This window comes from Dipteris shenzhenensis, chromosome 18 (assembly GCF_047967505.1).
Source record: "Dipteris shenzhenensis isolate YYH24624 ecotype China chromosome 18, Dip_SZ_1.0, whole genome shotgun sequence".
Lineage (NCBI taxonomy): Eukaryota > Viridiplantae > Streptophyta > Polypodiopsida > Gleicheniales > Dipteridaceae > Dipteris > Dipteris shenzhenensis.
This window is the reverse complement of record NC_141613.1, coordinates 8129522-8151490: the sequence shown is the minus strand read 5'-3', so window position 1 is coordinate 8151490 and position 21969 is coordinate 8129522. Positions and strand designations below refer to the sequence as shown.

General features: G+C 42.5%; 1 protein-coding gene across 1 annotated transcript in view; it reads right to left on the bottom strand.

Annotated features, from left to right (window-relative positions):
- Window positions 1–13251, bottom strand: part of LOC147890759 (dynamin-2A-like) — an 81731-nt gene extending 68480 nt beyond the window's left edge. Inside the window, exons 1-5 of the mRNA XM_087389602.1 lie at window positions 12970–13251; window positions 12757–12843; window positions 12381–12579; window positions 12202–12252; window positions 11942–12062 (exon numbers count right to left, since the gene is read on the bottom strand). Of these exons, the coding sequence (XP_087245728.1) occupies window positions 11942–12062; window positions 12202–12252; window positions 12381–12506 (298 nt within the window). The 5' untranslated portion in view covers window positions 12507–12579; window positions 12757–12843; window positions 12970–13251. The remainder of the gene's footprint in view (window positions 1–11941; window positions 12063–12201; window positions 12253–12380; window positions 12580–12756; window positions 12844–12969) is intronic.
- Window positions 13252–21969: the final 8718 nt, after the last annotated feature.

Below are 21969 nucleotides of genomic sequence, written 5' to 3'. Positions count from 1 at the left end.
CTGAAGAGGATGGATTAGGTGAGAGTTACACACATCTTGAGTATGATAACCCACAAATAGATTTACAGCAGTCTCTCCTTCAAGAACCTCTTGATAGGGATTTCTCCTTTCGTAATGAAAGAAGAAATGAGACCAGCCAAGAACAAGGTAATGAGTTTACGCCTTCAACTCAAAACCCAGCACACATGGATTATAATCCAAAATCCAAGTGCAAGAGGAAGAGAGGAGACTCCTATTGATATGTTGATTTCCCAGCTTAGCAATACGACCAAGCAATTCTCCATTTGGAGCACCTGTATTATTGATCAAGAAGAAGGATGGATCATATCGTATGTGTATAGATTACCGTGCTTTGAAAAAACTTACAATTAAGAACCAGTACCCGATTCCAAGAGTGGATAATTTATTGGATATGCTTAAAGGTGCTAAAGTTTTTAGCAAATTAGATTTGAAATCTGGTTATCATCAACTTTGTATGAAAGCTGGGGATGAACATAACACTGCTTTTCGCACTCTCACTGGACATTATGAGTTTTTGGTCATGCCTTTTGCCCTAACTAATGCTCCAGCATCTTTTAGTAGACTGATGAGAAGGGTTTTGCGACCCTACTTGGAAAAATTTGTCATAGTCTTCTTTGATGACATTTTAGTTTTCAGCCAGAATGAGGAAGAGCATAAGGATCACCTTGCTAAGGTGATGTAGCTCCTAAGGAAGAATCGATTGTTCCTGAATACCAAGAAGAATGAGTTCTTCAAGACAGAAATAGAGTATTTGGGACACATTGTGTCTGTTGAGAGAATTCGGGTTGACCCTAAAAAGGTCAAGGCCATAATTGAATGGCCAATACCCAAAAATATACATGAGCTGAGATCCTTCCTAGGGATGTGTAGTTATTATCGCAAATTCATTAAGAATTTTACACGTCTTGCTTCTCCACTAACAGATTTGTTGAAGAAGCATTCCTTGTATGAGTGGGGAGAGATTCACCACTTTTGAGGAGCTTAAGAGAACATTGGTCACTGCACCAGTGTTAACACTTCCGGACATGGACAAAGAGTTCTTTGTTGTATGTACAGATGCGAGTGGTACCTCGATTGGGGCGGTGTTGATGCAAGGAGGGCATCCCATTGCTTATGAGAGTAGAAAACCCCAAGGGGCTGAATTGAAATATATCATGTATGAGAAGGAGTTATTGGCAATCATTCATGCTTTAAAGTTATGGAAGCATTATTTATATGGTTCTCCTTTCAAGATTAAGACTGACCATCAAAGTATCAAGCACTTGTTTTCTCAACCCATTGTTTCTTCAAGGCAAATCAAATGGGCTGACTATATTCAATCCTTTGGGCAACCAAATATTGACTATCAGCCAGGAAAGGAGAATTTAGTAGCTGATGCTTTGAGTAGACGGCCCCAAGTTAATCACATTTCCGTGATTAAGGAGAAATCATTAGAAGCAATGGTTAAAGCTTATCCTTTAGATGAGAACTTCGCTAACATTTATGGGAAGATTCAACGTAATGAGGTCGAAGGTTTAGGGGCTTATTCCATCATGGATGGATACTTATTTTTGGGACGCGCCATATGTGTACCCAAAACATTTCGGTATCTAGTCATAAGCGAGTTACATGCGAGTCCATATTCTATACATAGAGACATTAGAGGGACCATTGACAATATTGAGAGATACTTCCATTGGCCTAAGCTTCGCAAAGAAGTTTCGACCTTTGTTCAACAATGTGACGTATGTCAGCGCATTAAAGCTGACGCAAGTAAGACTACTGGTCTTTTGCAGCCTTTGCCTATTCCCTCGAAAAGGTGGGAACACATTACAATGGATTTTGTGTCAGTTTTCCCCAAGGTTGGTCAGTTTGAGCAGATTTTCACTGTTATAGATAGACTAAGTTAACAAGCTCATTTTATTCCCTGTAAAAAGGAGTTGTCTGCTCCTGAAATAGCAAAAATACTCATTAGGGAAATCTTTGGGTTACATGGGTTACCAAAATCTATTGTATCCGATAATGATGGCCGTTTCATTAGCAACTTTTGCACAGCCCTATTGGAGAATCTCGGAACCCAACTGAAATTTACTACAGCCTTCCATCCTCAAGGAGATGGACAAAGTGAGAATGCCAATCAAACCATAATTACTTTACTCCGAGCTTATGTCCATGACCAACCTAGAAGGTGGCCAGAGTTCTTACCCATGTTAGAGTTTCCTTATAATAACAATGTACATACTTCCACCAAGAAAGCCCCATTTGAAATCATCTATGGGCAATGTTTACCCACTCCAATAACACACTTGGGGGAGCGAATTTTTGCTGCTGACCAGTTTGTTGAGGATATGTGACAGGTGATTGAGCAGGTAAAAGAACAAATTAAGAAGACCCAGGTTCAACAATCCAAGGCAGCCAATAAAAAAAGAAAAGAAGTTTATTACAAAAAGGATGATTGGGTTTTACTGAAGATTGATAAAAGAAGAATCAAGTCAATGAGAGGAAGTACCAACCATGTCAAGTTAGCACCGAAGTTTTATGGTCCATTTCAGATTTCAGCAGCTTTATATCCAGAAGAAGGATCCAGAGCATATGAGCTGAAATTACCAGAGCCCACTGGCATATGAAGAATATCTTTCATGTGAGCAATTTGAAGAGATACCATGGCGATACTTCTACATTTTTCGATACTCAGCATCAAGAAGAGCCTGAACTAGAAGATGGGACTGAAGTTCTTACTCCGGAATAGATCATGTACCATAAAGAGAAGAGTACTCCTAGAAAGAAGAGAGAGATGTATTTACTTAAGTTTAAAAACCAGCCAGCTAGTGATGCACAATGGATGGAAGAAGAGTTCTTTGCAGATTTTCCTCAGATACTCGCAGATTATAAAGAGGCCATGCAATTCCAGAAGTAACAAGAGACAGTGCACGTAAGAGGAAGAGACGAGCAATAATCCAGAAGAGGACTTCTACTCATTCAAGCAGGAGGGAGTGTCATGACAAGAGAAATGATTATTTAGTTAATTAATAGTCATTAGAACCTTATTATTGTTAGGCGCCAATTTGATGGTGCGGTTATATGTTTGTATTTATGATCGATCAAGCGATGTAAATAGTACCACCAAAACGCACACACGTGTCTAGGTCCTAGGGGCAATAGGAAAGGGAAAGGGTGCATTAGAGTGCATTGAATGGTAGGTGCATGGGTCATAGGACAAGGGTAGGTGTAAATGGGAAGATGGAACTTGAGTGATCTCAAGGGACATTAATGAAAGGGTATCACCCTTTCATTGTGAATCTCACGTAGCATTCTCTCTACCACATTGCATTCATCCGCCATCTCTCTCTCACCTTGCATGTAGGTCGAAATAGAAACAAGTACTCTCACGAGGGCGCTCTTCCCCATTGGAGGGCCAATTAGCATTCAAATTCTGCATGCATTGCACAAATTTGCATTCTCAAAAAGTCTGGTTTTCACGAATGGTGTAACATGTATTTGTATTTATGATGGACACCGACTGATTTGTTATGGCGGTGGATCATCTCAATACATAGGACTAGTCGAGTTGGAGCCACTACTTTAGACAACATCGAATTTGGACATGTGATACTTATTCTATTAATAAAAATGTGCACACACGTGTCCAGCTCCTAGGGACAATAGGAAGGGAAGGGTGCATTAAGGTGCATTGAATGGTAGATGCATGGGTCATAGGCTAAGGGTAGGTGTAAATGGGAAGATGGAACTTGAGTGATCTCAAGGGACATTAATGAAAGGGTATCACCCTTTCATTGTGAAATCTCACGTAGCATTCTTCATTCACCTTGCATTCATCCACCATCTCTCATACACCTTGCGTGTAGGTCGAAATAGAAACAAGTACTCTCACGAGGGTGCTCTTCCCCATTGGAGGGCCAATCGGCATTCAAAATCTAGATGCACTGCACACATTTGCATTCTCGAGAAGGCTAGTTCTTCACATTTGGTATCAGAGCTTCGACGATCCACTAACAGGACGAAAAGAGAAGGAAAAGAAGCGAGAACGAGAACTAGAGAGGGTGTAAGCGTGCGGGACAGCAGCCAACGCGGAAGGGAGCTGTACGAAAAGGTGGTGCACGGAGGAGAGTGCCGTGGAATGCATAACGGGAGAGCGCCGTTGAAAGGCACGTGCATCGAGAATTGGAAAAAAAACCAACATGCGCAAAACACCACAAGGGACCTTGAACAACTCTGTGCGGAATAGACCCTTGGCTGAAAGGCAAAGGACTGAAGAACACAAGGACGAGAGGCACCAAAAGTTGCACTGCTGAACGCAAGAGGAAGAAGGGCGTCAGCCCAGGGGCTCTGGAGTAAGGCTTGAATTTGGAATCCCTAAGGTAAGGGCTTTCTCTGATTTTTTTGGGTCTTTGGACGGGGAACGAGGTGACCCCCCGGTGCGAATAGACCCTTAAAACCCTTAAACCATGGGAAAAAGAGACGCCCCCCGTTCTCCCCAACGGAAAGTCGGATTGGAACAAGATTTTAAGGGGGTGATCCACCCATCAAGTACCCCCTATAACGGTATCTAGAGCTCCAATCCACTCAAAATAAGTAGCCCAAACGGAGCGCACCAGTTTACAGCAGAAATACAAGAAGAAAAGCTTAAAAGAGAAGGAAGAAGAGGTCATTTCAAGTGTTTTCTCGACACAAATGAAGCGGGAGTCGGATAAGTACCACCAACTCTACAACACTTGACTTCTGCCGTAAAATAAACCCGTTTTCTGAAATTAAGCGAGTCATTTTCTCTCTTGTATTACTAAAAGGAAAGAATGAAAGGAGAAGGGATATTTAATAATGAACTTGTCATTTTTCCTCCACTACCAGAAGGAGATAAGGAGAGAACACCATCATCTCCTCCTAAAGATGATAATGTAGATGAGAGTTACACCATATTGAGCATGATAACCCACGTATAGAATTACCTTCATCTCTCCTTCAAGAATCTCTTGATAGGGAGTTAGAAATGAAGGGAGAAACGAGTCCATCCAAGAGCAAGGCGTTGAGTTTACACCTTTAACTCAAAATCCCAAGAGGAAGCTATTGTACAAAAGCCAATCACGTCCTAGATGGATACCCTTTCCCTCCATGACTGATGATGAGAAGAAAAAGTTAATTAAGAGGGTAAATGTTTAGGATGTAAGAAACGTAAGCTAGGGCATCCATGGCATAAATGTCCTACTCTATTAGCCAAAATTACCAAAACCAATTATGTAAAAGAGAAAGGCAAAGCATCCAAGCAAGAGGGTGAGGCTTCTACCTGCTCATCCCAGGACTCTACGGTGAACATAGAGCCAAGAGTAAATGCTATCCATTCAGCCAACACTGGTGTATGGATGTATGGACTTAATAGAGAGTAGGCATATTCATTGTAGAGTATGGACAGAGAATAAAGAATCTTCTCCTCCATGTAGAGCGTCTGATAGGATGAATAGGGCTGAAATAAAAGAGTTCGAAAAAGAGAGTAATAATCTATAGTCTCTATAGATTTAGAAGCTCTTCATCACAAAATCATCTATAGCCAAGGTCTACCTAGTTCAATGAAACATTTGGGTGAGAGAATCGTTTTAATACTGACCAGTTTTTTGAGAATATGTTTCAGCTAACTGAGCACGTTACTATAAAGAGATTTCAGCAACTTGGTATTCAGAAGAGAATTCTGAGTATGAAGAGATACTGAAGAGACACTGCAGTGATACTTTTGCATTTTGAAGAGGAATCAGAACTTGAAGATGTGATTTAAGTTCTGATTCAAAAGAGATCGAGTACTACTAGGAGCAGATTATGAAGAGGAGATGCAAATGCAGAAGTGAGAGAGAAAAGCGTATGCAAGAGAAAGACAAGAGAGGATCCAGAAGAGGACTTCGGCCCATTCAAGCACGAGGGAATGTCATGACAAGAGAAATCACTAATCCGTGATTAGTAGACATTAAAACATTATTATATATTATACGCCAATGGTGTAACATGTATTTGTATTTATGATGGACACCGACCGATTTGTTATTGTTATGGTGGTGGATCATCTCAATAGATAGGACTAGTCAAGCTAGAGCCACTGCTTTATACGGCATCAAATTTGGACATGTGATAATTATTCTAGTAATAAAATGTACACACAAGTGTCTAGGTCCTAGGGGCAATAGGAAGGGAAGGGTGCATTAAGGTGCATTGAATGGTAGATGCATGGGTCATAGGCTAAGGGTAGGTGTAAATAGGAAGATGGAACTTGAGTGATCTTAAGAGACATTAATGAAAGGGTATCACCCTTGCGTTCTGAAATCTCACGTAGCATTCTTCATTCACCTTGCATTCATCCACCATCTCTCACACACCTTGCATGTAGGTCGAAATAGAAACAAGTACTCTCACGAGGGCGCTCTTCCCCATTGGAGGGCCAATCAGCATTCAAATTTTGCATGCATTGCACACATTTGCATTCTCAAGAAAGTTGGTTCTTCGCAATGTGCGCGCGCGCTAAAACGAGCATCATCACTCATGCAAGATGCTAAATGCTACATAGTCCTAGAAAGCATCAGTATGACACAATCATAACCACAACATCATATACATCAACATCACCACGTCACATCAAGTCATGTGCCAAGTCTGACTTGATACAACATGGTACACAACGACTAGCGAGGCTACGGTGGTATAATAAGATCTCGGATAGAGCGATGTTGGCTATCCCTAGGTGCAGTCCAGTGTGGTCTCCCAACTGCAGCTCTACTTCTGACTGGGGCCACAATAACTTCTGCAGGTCTTGTCCCAAGTCTGAACATGGAAGGGATGCTACGAGTGTGATCTATGTGTCCTGAGTATGTTGTGTCCTTGGCTTAGGATTTCTGCCTCGTCGACTACCTAAGGAACAAGGATCTGAAAATCTAGCTGAAAGAACTCTACGATCGTGCTCTGAGAGGAGTCTGCCTATATGTTCTACCCCTACCTCTCCAATCTGAGCAAGCACTCACAATGCTTAATTGCTTCATAAATAAAGGCAGTTAAGCATCTCTGGTCCGGATAGGAAAGGAAACGGAAGAGCAATCCAGAGCTATCTCTGAAGAGAGAGTAGTAGCGGCCTCGGATTTAGTAGTATACAAGGCATCTGAAGATAAAATGCTCCTCCAACTTGATCTCCTATAGTCCTATAGACCACATAAGGCATAAATACGTCTCTCTCTGCAGTACTCTCTCAGCTCGTCCACTCATAGTACGGAATCTATGTAATGAAACCAGAAAAGACCCTCAATAAGTGGGATACTCCCTCTCTCTCTCTCTCTCAAGTACTCCCTCAGCTCATCCACTCTCCCTCAACTCCCATGATGAAACCCGCTGGCACAATCGGGTGTCAATTCCGATTCCTTGGCTTTTCAGCCAGTGGCTCATGCTCCTTCAAGTCCAGGTCCTACACACTTAGTTACACAAAATGGCACCGCTAGCTTCAATCACATTCCTGTCTTCAAACTCCTACAATCCAAATGCCACCATCTTCTAGCTATCCCCTCCATAATGAGTGAACAACTTGGAGTCTTCTAGGCACCATGCTCTCAGGGTCTGTTACAACCCATCGTCCTCTGGCAAGGTCCACAACAAAAGAAACATCTCAAGAAATGAAATCCCAAGAATATCTCCATATACCCTAGACCATGAACTCTCACTGAGCTCTCAAGCAAGTACTCTTCTGGCTTCAGTACACCCTGTCTATAATCACCTTTCCAACAATTTGCTTTTGAGATTTGAAGAAGCACGCACACTTCCCCTTCTGCCTTCCAAGAAGGCACATTCCTTCCAATCTCTCATTTCCTGAGACAAAGCACATTCTCTCCACAGCATGCTATAAAGGCTCAAATTAGTGACGTCAAGTACATAACCGAACATCGTCTTGCCAGTGTGCTTGCTCTAAAATCAAACCATGCACCTCATGGAGGCATATACCAATGACATGTGTAGTCTTGCAATGCCCCCTTCTGAGTTACAGCATCCATCTAAATTTGAAACCCTAGGGCACTCCATGGAATCCACCCTTATGTTAGTATCAACAGCCAAGCACTTGGAAGAGTCCAAGCACTCCTTGTTGTTTACAAAGATCTCTAACTCCCCATCTTCCCACATCTCAATATCAGACATCTTCACTGTGACTTCTAGGTCTGCATATCTGACCTCAGGAACACATTGAGATGTCACCAAGAACAGTTCTCCAACTACCACATTAGCCAAACCTTTTGTCTCACCATTCAAATCTGCGTTGGAGTCCTTCTTGTTCTTTTGATCTGCCTTCTTCTTCTGCAATCCTTCGCAAAATGGCTTAGCTCATCACAATAGAGCACTTCATCTTTTTGGCAAAGAAAGGAACCTTCTATTAATGCTTGAAAGACTTCATACAAAACAGCAACCTCGAAGGCTGAGTATGGAAAAACCCGAGAAAAAGCTCAAAGAAGAACCGGCCTGTTCTAGAGAAACCTAGCTCACTGCCTAGGGGATCTCTAGTACTTGGGCTAACAACCAGGAGGGGGGATTATACAACCAGTGAATCCCTCACAAAGTGAAAATGTAAAAAACCATTACCAGACTACAACAAGCAACCCAAATGTTCCACGTAGTGATACTGGCTACTACCTCCCATACGTTGTTCTCCCGAGGAAGAGGAGCCAGGCTATCAAGAGGGACCGCCTCATGGAGCTCTAGCCTTTCAATGCTCAGACCCTGTATCCAGTAAGCTGGGGAGATCTCATCAATATATAACACATGTCCTCCCTCAATCAACCAGGCCATCAATCCCCAAGTATAGTCCCTCTGAAGACTCTGCATACGGGTCATAATCCGGAGGGCTCCCATCCAAATCCTCGTTGCAATAGAAGCACTTCTATTGCTTTCCCTTGTTACTGCAAGTGTCCTCTTCATCTCCAAAATCATACTTCTTGGGCTTGCCACCGCTAGGCTTGCCCTGTACTTTGCCAGCTTTGTCCTTTGCCAGTGACGCCTTGTCATCATTGTCTTTGTTGTAGAGCTTATCCCAAGCCTCTTCCCGTAACAGTAAAGGACCCAACTCCTCAAAGATTAGAGGTTAGGTCCTCTGTTCTGCTGTCATAGTTGTAATGAAGCTCTTGAAACTCCGTGGTAGCATCTCAAGTACCATCACGACCAACTGGCTTGAGTCTACCTTTTGACCAACCGATGCTAATTGATCTCTCACCACCTTGAATTTTATCAACTGGTCATGAATCAAACCTCCCTCGTCCATATCCATGTTGTAGAGTTGATGCTGAAGAGTCAAGATCCGAGATGAATTATCTATCTCATACAGATCCTTCAAAATGGCCCACACCTTAGGACCAGGGCTCAGACATCTCTATCCTCCCATGCTTTGAGTTAATCTCCATCTACCAGTACAAGTATCCTCCCCTTTTTGTCCAGCACATCCTCCGACTCCGGCTCCGTTCCCGTTGTCAACTTCCACAATTTAAAAGCCACTAAATGACTCCGGATCTTCACCTTCCAAATAGGATAGTTAGTCCCATCTAGTTTCTCGGACTCTCCAAAGTTAGGGATAGTGAAAGAAGAAACTCAACTGGAGGAGAAGGAAGGAAGAGCAGTGGCTAAAGAGACTGCTTCTGAAATCAACATCTCTACTACTATACCACACAGCAAAATCGAAAAGCAAGCACCGCTGTCTGTAGACAAGAACTCTTTACACACCTGACTGACCCTCCTTTTCGCAAGGGCACAGTCCTCCAGTCGTGAAGTCGATTCCCTAGAGCCTTGAATCAAGGCAGTCCTTCAACAAGGTCCCTACCTTCAAGCTCCCACACTTGTGAGCCTCCTATCTAGACTCTGATACCATGTTAGAAATCAACCAACAGAGGATACCTACAGCGAAAAACTGGTAGAATAGCCCAGGAGCTCACACAGTGTCTGGTGTGGGTGGAATCACAAACTTCTTACTTAATGTGCTTCACACAGATGTGCAGAACAGCAAATAGACAATGCTCTGAAGAGATATAGGACCAACAAAATATTTTCATCCAATGGATACAATACAATAGAGGACCTAAGTCCCCCAAACCGTGGTCCTTTGTCCTCGCCAAAAGATGCTGTCCTACTATCTCCAAGACACTCCTAGATCCCTAAGTCCACGTGTGCTCCCTGATGTGTGTATGTAGACCTTAGTCTCCGTGTCTGATCCTCCGCACCTTGCTGCCCTGAGTGTCAGTCTACAATACAACAGAGGACCTAAGTCCCCCAAACCGTGGTCCTTTGTCCTCACCAAAAGATGCTGTCCTACTATCTCCAAGACACTCCTAGATCCCTAAGTCCGTGTGCTCCCTGATGTGTGTATGTAGACCTTAGTCTCCGTGTCTGATCCTCCACACCTTGCTGCCCTGAGTGTCAGTCTAGCCTTCTTCAACCTTTGTTTGCAGTGGACGGCCTGCCTTGGTCCTCCTAGATGTAGGCCCCAAGTGTGCTACTCCTCTACTCCAAGTCTACTCCTCGAAGGCTGCCTTGGTGGATGTGATATGAGGCCCCCAAGGGTGCCCTTTTATAGGGGCTGGTAGCCCCCTATTTGCAACGACCCAGCAGGCCCTTGCTGTCTGCCTTGCAGCCTCAATAACTGACCCATGAGGGTCTACCAGCCGACACAGTAGCCCCCCCCATGGGTTCTCCATTCCACGCCATTGTGGACCCTGTAACCGACCTGCTTGGACGACTTATTCTCTGCCTCCCCACCGATCTGTGGGGCTCTATAAAGCCAGGCCTTTGGTCCTTCACTCCATGCAGCAGCCCAGCCCCTTGGTCTGCTCCATCCTGGGCCTGATTGGCTGCCCTCTTTCTGGCTGACCCTGCTGCTGTTATCCCCCTTGTTCCTGGGCATGTAACAGGCCATAAGCTTGCCCACAATCTTTGCCACAAGTGCGCCTTTGCCCCGCCCTTGTTTGGCAGCCCCTTTTCTCTAGGTAGTTCTTGCCCTAGGTCTACCTCCCCCATGCTCTCCTCATTTGGGGGCTTACACATGGGGAGGTGACGTTTCCATCAAAGAGGATATTTTTGTATCCCTTCTTTGAAGTAAGTACACAAGCCGGCATCTAAAATACAACTGCCTATATGTATGCATACAATAACCCTCTACACAATAACTCAAAAATGTTTGCTACAAGAGAATAGTTTTCTAGGCCCCCTTTGAAGTATGTACACATGTTGGGCTTCCACCCTATATGCAATATGTACACATGAAATAGACCCTATATCCTCTATATGTATACATATGAAGTATGAAGGAGAGGACATTATTTTGGTTGACTGCAAGAAGATTGATTTTTTGCAATATTGAGAAGAATTGAATGGTGACATGTGAGGGTATGTGCATGCAAGTGTGAAGTTATGGGGATCTTTACCTTGGATGAGAAAGCCCACCCCTTAGGCCAAGGTGAACACACCCCAAAAATAGCATTTGAGGGTATGTGCATGCAAACGTATGAAGTTATGGCAAGCTTTAGCTTGAATGACGAAACCCACCCCTTAGGCCGAGGTAAACACACCCCAGCAAATGGTCAAGGGTACGACTGTTAAAAAATGTCCTTTGGTGTAATAGCAACATGCTTAACAATTTGAAGACTGCCCAAAAACATAATGACGCTCTCCAATTTAGTGTCCCAAAGATGTAACGAGCCATAAGAGTTCATATATCTGTGAAACAAAATACATGTGTAGGAAATAGTGCCAGAACTTAAAAGACTGAAGATCTTTCTAAGTCTCTACTCAAAGCAAACCAGGCCACAACTGTAAAGCTCTTTTATCTCCATAAGAAACACTCTGATACAATACCAAGATTTCCTTAATGAAATTCCAAGCAAAATCTTTTTCACAACAGCAAAAATATCATGGAACAAAACTTCTTCCTTACTGGCAGAAACTTGTTGTGTTTTGTTATCAATCTGAATCACCAATCCTCGACTGCTTACAGAATCATCACGCTCCATATCAATGACAATGGGTGCTCTTGTTGCACCATTTTCTCCTGTTGGCTGCGAAGTACACCCAATCAAAACTCGACTTAGGGGCGTTCCTTATTGCCGTTCGAGTTCATGAAGCCAAAGCTAATCCAAGGGAATCATACTAAAAGGCAGGCAACACAATCCAATCCAGCTCAAGAGGAAGACGTACCAACACAGGATGACCTATGAGACTGTTCAGGACTGCTGACTTTCCTGCACCCTGTTAATGAGGTTCATGTGCACATGTCCAAGGGTCAATACTGAAATTTTATGCAGACTTAAATCGACTAACAGGCTCGGATCGTTGTGGCATGTGCATTCGTATACATAGAGAGACATTGGACATACAATGTTACCAAGAGCCACAACGCTGAGGAAGCCAGCAGCCTGCTTTGGAGGATCTTCTGGATCTTCGTCTGATAGAAGTGCCGATGCCTGATGCATAGATTCTGAGAGTTGTATTAAATTATCCATCCTTTGATGAGATTGAACGGCTTCCGGTGTGTCCGGTGAAAAGATACAGCAGCGACTTCAAGACAGCTCGGGCCTGGCAAGAGAAATGGAACACCACCTCAGAAGACTTGCCTTCAACACTATCCGTGTTGTATTGCGAGAGTTTGTGGATGAATGCATCAAATCGCGTAAACTTTGCCCCCTTAATCCAAATGTTGGCAGTCCGAATTTCATTAATATACGCGAGATCTCGGATTCAGAAACATTATACCAGCCGCCAAACCGTGGCAGATGCTAATTAGATCAAGAAACCGGAGCTCCACGGAAATCGAAACCGATCAACGCCGTATCGGGCCAGCTGGAGCAGCGATTGTCATCCAGGTCGAGCAGTCAGAAACAAGGGTCCGGGAAGGCACGGGCAAAAAAAAGCGGAAGGATTGCGATTGGCAAGAGCAGGAAGCGAGAGCGGCAGGATGGTACTAACCTGAGGAAGGAGCCCAAAGAGGGAGGCAGAGGCATAGCGAAGCTTAGGGCAAGATGAAGAGGAGTGAGCTGGTGGAGGTGGAGGGAAATGGGGGACAGATGGAGACGGATCTCGAGGCAGGGAGGGGAGACATTGAAGGGAAGGCTGGGAAAGGGAAGCGAGGGATGGATCTGGGGAGGAGAGGTGTGGCTATGGCGATCAGGAGGTGGGAGGGAGAAAAAGAAGAAGAAGAGGGTCTGCAGAGTAAGTAAGGTGCTCAAAACACTAAGATATGCAAGAGAAGACGGAGAGCTTTTCTATGCTCTCCCAAAAAGAAGTGGAGTCAATAACGCGGGGCAACCTCTTAACCTCGCTTATTCATTTCACCTTCCCTTAATCTTCATTTGGAGTGTTACTAGCCAAACTCTTCACTGGTTTGCCCAAGTAGGTAGCATGTGGCTCTTGCAAGGATAAGCAGGTAGCACAGCTCTTGCAAGTATATACATTTTCCTCGGCGCTCGAAAACTATGATATGCACAAAACCTAGCTCCTATGCTACCCGAGCCCACTTAAGTGGTCATGATGGCAAGAGTGGTAGCTCAAGTGGTGTAGGCGTCCGCCCACTTAAGCTGGTTGCTCGTATTCACTTCCCTCGAAAGATCCTTGTTGCCTATAAACATAGGCCACGAGCAGTTGGTCCCCCTAGCAGTTGGCCTTGTGTGCGGGTGTATGAGGGGGGGGGAGGGGAATTATTATTTTATTTCATTTTATTTTATGATCCTCATTTCCATACCTCCATTTTTTGCATGTGACCCAAAAGAGCAAGGAACACTAAACATGATTGGATCAATCTATCTATCGCCCCATGCAAAGCAGCAATTGCGCAATAACATATGTCACCTTGGCGTTGCCTCTATCAAGAACCAAGTTTTGCTATCATGTCACAATTACCCACCTCATCTCACTCAAACAGAGGCTATGCATGCATGCTAGGTTCGTCATTCCCTTGCTTTAGTTTATGGTATACGATTAGTTAGATGGTTAAGCTATGCTCACCTATCTTCACTTTTTAGCTATATATAGGGTGATTTATGTTGTTGGTGATTTGATGTTTGTAATCTTATCTTCACATTTTGTTTGTTCTTTCTTTGGGGATCTTTGACGAAGCCTCCACTTTCTCACTTATGCAAGGAAGGTTACTTTTGAAGATGGGCATGTGAGAGACAAGAAAAAGGTTTGGAGGTTACAATGGGCATTTTGAGTACAAGCCCAATTGCGAAAATACCTCTCTTCACTCTTTTTTTCTTTTCGTTTCTTCATCCATTTCGATGTTCAAACTTAGGGACACTATGAACCTAATCTTGGGCTAATGTATGGATCATGGAAAAGGGTACAAGGCCTAGTATATAAAAAATAAGAGGGTGGAATATCTCTCTTCCCTCCCCATAATGCACATCCTCTTTTGAATTTACAAATGAGCTTATTGTTTTTCTTTATGCATGGGATCTTGTTCTTCCATTTGGCAATAGCATGCTTGACCAAAATTCCACTATTGTCAAAAGTCCTTGTAAGAGTGCCAATCTTCTAAAATGACTTTATACACCCTTACCAAGCACCATACCTTTTTGCATTATATGCCCACGCACTTTCACCCTCAAAATGACATTAATCAATCAACAATTAAGAAACTTGTGTCTAATATACCTCGACCCTTCATCATTAAGAAACTTGTGTCTAATATACCTCGACCCTTCATCTTGCACCATTTAAATACATCTATACTTTTTTAATCTAAGATCCCCTTTATTGAACAAGTAGAAACACTACTGTGCCCAAACTAGATCGTCAATTTGTGAAGGCACTTATTGAGACTTTTGAAAAATTACTCACTTGCCATAGACCATTAAGGGCTCTCTCTCTCTCTCTCTCTCTCTCTCTCTCTCTCTCTCTCTCTCTCTCTCTCTCTCTCTCTCTCTCTCTCTCTCTCTCTCTCTCTCTCTCTCTCTCTCTCTCTCTCTCTCTCTCTCTCTCACTCACACACACACACACACGCTCACATGAGCATTGAGGATCTCAATTGGTCTCCACATTGGGTGTGAGTTGAGACAAGGGTAGGCAGAGGTTGCCCCACGAGAGAGCCAGATATGCACACATTTAGATGTCCTATGTAATATGTGGTCCATGGACAATATCACTATCTTTTCAACAATAGTCTCAATTGAGGATCTCAATTGGAAAATTATGGGTGTCTCCACACTGGGTGCGAGTTGAGACAAGGTAAGAAGAGGGCGCCCCACGTGAGAGCCAGATATGCACTTTATGTGATATGCACACATTCAAATGCCCTATGTAATATGTGGGCTGTGGACAGCATCACTATCTTTTCAACAATAGTGATGGCCCACTCATAGATTTTATGGCACATTTTGATTAAAGACGCATGGTGGTCTCCCTCCTCGAGGACAGAAGGAGATGGAGACTCAAATTGCCACCCTTAATGATACCTTTGAGGGCAAGTACTAAAGATAATACCTTTGAGGGCAATTAATGATACCTTTGAGACCAATTGAAGATCCTCCACTAAAGATTGAATGAAGCCGTATACACTAAAGACCGAATGAAGACCCTCAAGGCACATGAGGATAAGAAAACAAAGAGCGAATGATGACCCTCTACATTTGCAAGGCAAAGCAAGAGTTTAAATCGGAAAATGAAATGCTCAATAAGGAAATGGATGACATGCAAACCACTATGCAGGAGCATGCTAAATTCTCCCAACAAATAACCAAAATGAAGGTAGAGATGTTAGAATCAAAAGAGGTAGCCAAGCAGGGGACATCAGCCTCATATTTGGAGGATAATAAGAGAGGAGGATAACAGAAGGAACCACAACTTTGGTCTATTCATCGATGAATTGGAAGAGTGAATGAGAACACACAACGGCGGCGAAGTTGTCCAGATTGCAGGTTATGCCATCTTATTGGCTTATTTACACAAATGATGTAGTTTTCTTCGCAAAAAGCAAGAAAGAGATGCAGACACATTTGGATACACTAGGAAAATTATGCAAACACTTAGGAATGCAAGTCAACATATCCAAGACAAAAGTGATCGTGATTGGGACTCAGAATAAACAAGATGATTTCACTTTTTAGGGGGAGCCTCTGTATAGTGTCACTACATACAAATATTTGGGGCTGGAATTTGCACACTTATAAGTGGAATGCATGTGTGGAAAGAAGAATCCTAGGAGGTTTGAAAGCTTTATATAGCTTCCAAAACAAGTGCAGAAAGGCACACTTGTGGAACTGGGAAATGAGACATGCTCGTACAAACAGTGGTCCTTTACGGATGTCTAGCCTGGGCACCTCAGCTCTCCAGGGCCTATTGGAACCGAATAAAGACTTTGCATAAACAATTTCTCATAGGGGAGTTAGGGGTGAAGGCACTAACATCGTACCCCATCTTGTTGGCTGAGACAAGTATGATACCTCTTGAAGGAGAGGCATTGTGACAATTCATGGCATACTTCAACAAAGTTGGAAAGATAGACGCCAATAGGATACCACACAAAACAATGGAAGCTATGCGAATCACTAGATGGCACAAAGAGGGGCTGAAATGGATGGAATTATGGGGTATAACCGCTGCTAACATCCTCAAAGATGCATGTGAAATCAGGGAGTTAGTGACAGAGAATGCTACATAAGCTTTGGCAAGAACTGGGAGCAAAAATATAGTTTTATAAGCAAGAAATCGATCCGATGGACAGCTATGGAATGCATAAATACCTCGGGGAAGACATCAATATTTAAAAGACATTTAATCTGTAAAATCAAGATCAGCTCACACGATCTCAAGGTGGAAAGGGGAAGGTGGGCAAGACCCAGGGTACCAAGAGATAAAAATCTACCCCATAGGAGAAGTAGAAAATGAGCAGCATGTACTCCTAACATGTCAAGCATATGCACAAATCAGAGAATGTTATGGGGCCAATAGAAGCAACTTGAAATCCCTATTGTAGTGGCCAACCAAAGAGCTAGGCAATGACATAAAGGAAATTTTAGAATATTGCACAATAAAGTACTTGGTCTAGCACACAGGCTAGCACAACAAGTACTCACTCCAAAGGCTCCCACAATAAAGTACTTGGTCTAGCACATAGGCTAGCACAACAAGTACTCACTCCATAGCACATTTATGCTTTTATTTATGCTATTTTCTTTCAATGGATCTAAACAATCACTACTTGTTGATAGTGATCACTATCCCATAGATCCTAAAGGGTCTCACGAGGGTGTTAATACAATCATATCATCTCTCTCTCTCTCTCTCTCTCTCTCTCTCTCTCTCTCTCACACACACACACACACACACACACACACACACACATGCACACACTCTCTCTCTCTCTCTCACATGAGCATTGAGGATCTCAATTGGCCAATTCTTAGTGTCTCCACACTAGGTGCGAGTTGAGACAAGGGTAGGCAGAGGCCGCCCCACGTGAGTGCCAAATATGCACTTTATGTGAAATGCACACATCCAGATGTCCTATATAATATGTGGTCCATGAACAACATCACTGTCTTTTCAACAATAGTCTCAATTGAGGATCTCAATTGGACAATTCTAGGTGTCTCCACACTAGGTATAAGTTGAGACAAGGTAGGCAAAGGGCACCCCACGTGAGAGCCAAATATGCATGGAGCATGCTAAATTCTCCCAATAAATAACTAAAATGAAGGCAGAGATGTTAGAATTGAAAGAGGTAGCCAAGAAGGGGACATTAGCCTCATATTTGGAGGATAATAAGAGAGGAGGATAACAGAAGGAACTGCAACGCTCTAAATGTCCTTATTAGAGGCTGAGTGGTGGGTGATACCCCAATGGTGGATGTTCAAGCATTGATTATCAAGATGGGTGTCAACCTCACCTTTGAGGTAGCTTGGAGAATGGGTAAGGCCAATGGTAGTGCGATTGGGCAAGGTCGATAGTAGTGAGATTTCGAACAATGGGGTAGACAGATCCACCTTCATAAGTATGAGGGCAACATCAAAGGGTACCAAGGCATATTTAGATGATGACATTGTCCTATAGCAACAACATTAGAGTGGGGGGATGGCTAAAGTGATGGCAGCAAGACAAGATTAGGAAGCGGGGATGCATATCTCATGCTATCTTACACATCATAAGAGGAGGGCTTTCCTCCCACATGAGCTAAATGATGTGATATGCTCTTTTTGAGGAGTGGACTCCAGTATTGCATGGGGGATTCTCATAGAGAGTCATGGACCCAACTATCTAGCACACACATATGCCACATCACTCTATGATGTCCTGCTCTATGCACGACTTGATATACTTACCCAGGACCACCCCACCATATTTGTTTACCATTTGGAATATGCAGGCTACACTATGTCAACTCCATAACAAGGGATCCCAAGACCACGAAGAGCTATAGACAGAGCACTTTGCACATGGACAAGAGTTCTTGGTCTTGATCCTAGTGCAAATGTTCAACCCTACTATATGCCATAGCTTCCCCCCTACTTAGAGTATCACCACCATATTATCGATACACAAAGTATGGTATCCCATGGATATTGGGAACTATCACACTCTCATGATTGGCCACACATTAGCAGAGATGTATGGGGTGGTACTAAGAGGGAGATCAATAGCCACACAAAGGCACATCAGTAACAAGCCTTGGTATAGGCTGGATTGTGGAGACAACACTCTATTCTAGTCCACATCTTCACCCTGCAAACCATCATTGAGGAGGCAAGAACAAGATCCCAAAAAGTCTACACTTGCTTGGTAGACTTTCAAAAGGCCGTGATCTAGCATGATTAGGAGACTTCAGGAGATGCGGATCCCAAGATTCATGATTTGGGGGGTGATGAGTCTACACGAGTCTATCAGAGGGAGATCATTTGCCTCAAGAGGTCTATCTGATGGATCAAGAGCATGATCAGAGTGAAGCAATGATGCCCCCTCTCACCGATACTTTTTGGGCTCTACATTGATGAGATCGCGACCTTCATTGACCACCTAGGAGGAGAGTGATAAGTGCTTGCTAATTTGATCATACAGATACTATTATACATGGGTAATATAGTCCTCGTATCCTCTTCAATTAATAGGCCTATAAAGACACCTAGAGGCCCTAGAAGTGCTTTGCAGGGAGAGAGACTTGATAGTCAACCGTGGTGGTAAGATCAAGGTCATGACCTTCAACACCTCATGGGTAGTACTTGATAGACACAGTTTCAATTACTAAGGGGAGCCATTGCAAATCATGCAGACCTAGACTTACTTAGGGGCACTCTTCACAAGACCAATGTTAATGATGATTCATGTAGCAAAGGGAACGACATACATGAGGTTAGGGGGCTCCAATGCAACTAGAAGAACATTGCTTCAAGGCAAACTTTTGGGATCCTCGACAAAGGGGTGGCTATTTGATACACTAGTAAGGCGGACAGCCAAGTATGCAACACCCTTCTAGGTAAGTTATCTCTTAGTGGTTGACTAGAGGAGATCTTATAGACTATAGGTGATCATTGAATCTCAGATGATTTGGAGTAAGCCTTCAAATCCATCATCATATCGATAGTACGAGCACAGTTTGCCATGACACCACTCTAGATTAATGCTATATTTTAGACCATGGTGTACCTTCACTAGGTTTAGATGTTAGTAAGAGATTATTGAGATTGCCACTAGAGTCATCCAAATGAGTAGCAGATAGAGGAGTTAGCATGGCCTACTATGCACATATATCCAAACAGTTTGCCACTCAGCATATTCATATGGATCCCCCCCCCCCTTTCCCCCTTTATGGTATAGCTCATCCTTGGAGATGAGATATACCATATCATAGAGTCAGATCTATACATCACAAACGTTGGGGGGGGTGACTAGGATTTCCCCACCAAGATCCAATTCTATCATGATTGGTTCTTGAGTGTATTAGAGTGTGGAGCAATTATCAGACCAGAGACAAATCTCACATTCTAGAGGAGAGACGAGTCTCATATGCATAAAAAATTGCCATTGGTAGATGTGAGTCCCATCCCATCAACCAAGGATCGAGGCAAGGAGACCCATAGGACCTAAGGGAGCAACACATATGTAGGCTCTGCACACAAGAGGAGCATTTCCTATATACTTGCCAAGTCTATTATGAGATCTATGGATGATATCATTGCTTTTTAAAAGAGGGTCAAGGTCTTGGGCCACTCTAGTGGTGGATGATCCACTTTCATTTGACATGGAGATAGCCTACTAAGACAAATTAGACAACAAGAGATGAGAGGGCCATAGGAGACACATCTTGACCAAACATAGTGGCATGTCACATATTTCTACACATTCAAGTTAGCCCTAGGGCACAATGGAGGGGAGGAGGAGGAGCTAGTTGATTTGAGGGTAGAGTGGATCAACAGGAAGAGATGACATAGTGGTATAGACCCAAAGACACAGAGTCCACGCGTGGGTGTAGAGGTGACTAGAGCATGCACAATGGCCTACCACGACTCTACTTAAGAGGGGACTCTTAGGTTGAGGTGTTGCTCTTGATATGGCATGTTGGATACAGAGGTCACGGAAGGCCACCACCCTGCTACAAAGCAACATATGACCTGACAGAGACAAATACAAGATACCTTCACATGCCATTAAAGGGTTGCCATGGCATAAGGATCATAGATAATAGTCTATCACTATCTTAGGATTCCTAAGTTTTTGAGTACCAGTTCTTGAGCTCCTTAGTATAACATTGAGCAAGGGCTCTAGGGATCCCTTTGCCTCAACCCATGGTGGCTTTCTCTCTCTCTCTCTAGCACCGATGATATAAATGCCCCAGTATACTTGTCAACCTTTGTGAAATTTGACATATTAATTGAAGGAGAGATACGAACCTATCCAGCTTAACATTTTTTTAGAACAAGATATGTTACATTGGGAAGGAAGGATCGGAACACATCTCTCAAATTGTTATCCATGTCACATTAAGTAAAACAAAATTCACAATTAATGATGTTATGTCTAATGTACATTTGTTTTGTTTTTTGTCTTTGTCATGTGATTTGACATTGTAATGAAGTACTACTAGAAATGCCAAATTCTATGAGTTATAATACTAGAAATGCCAAATTCTATGAGTCATCGAATGTACCTTGTCCAATGCCATTTTCTTGTTTATGTTGATGTAGAAGTTGTTGATGTATGTAGTGTTGTCATTGGATATGATGTATTTTCCAATGTGACCAAATATATTTTATTTAGTACGTGTAATCATGCTATGGCCATCAATCACTCCATTTTGGCTGATCATAATGACCTACTAGGTATTTAATTACCAAAGAGAGAAAATATAAAAGCTTTCAAATATTATATATATATAAATACTATCAAATGTTCCTATATATTTATTTATTCATATATTATCTTAATAAAGAGAACAATAATCGACAAATAAAGAAGTAACCATATAAATAACAATAGGCACTCTCAATCATAAAATAAACTTAAGCAAACTAGATTGGTTGGTCGAACTCTTAATATCACGTAAATTCACTTAAACATCACTATTGCAACTTTCCTCGAGACATAACTCTAAGATAGGAGTCCATAAGACCATGCAAATAAAACCAAGCACACCGTACCTAAGCACAAGTAGAAAATGAGAAGATTAAATTGAAAGATTAGAAGAGCCAAAAAAATACTTGGAGCCTAACAATATACAAAATTGCAATATGTCAACAATCATAAATACATATATATACATATATATAGATATGTATACATATCTATATATATGTATGTATATATATATACACATATACATATACATATATGTATAGATATATATGTATTTATATATATGCATGTATATATGTACATGTATATATATATGTATGTATATATATGCATGTATATATATATATGTGTGTGTGTGTGTGTGTGTGTGTGTGTGTGTGTGTGTACATATATATGTATGTATATATA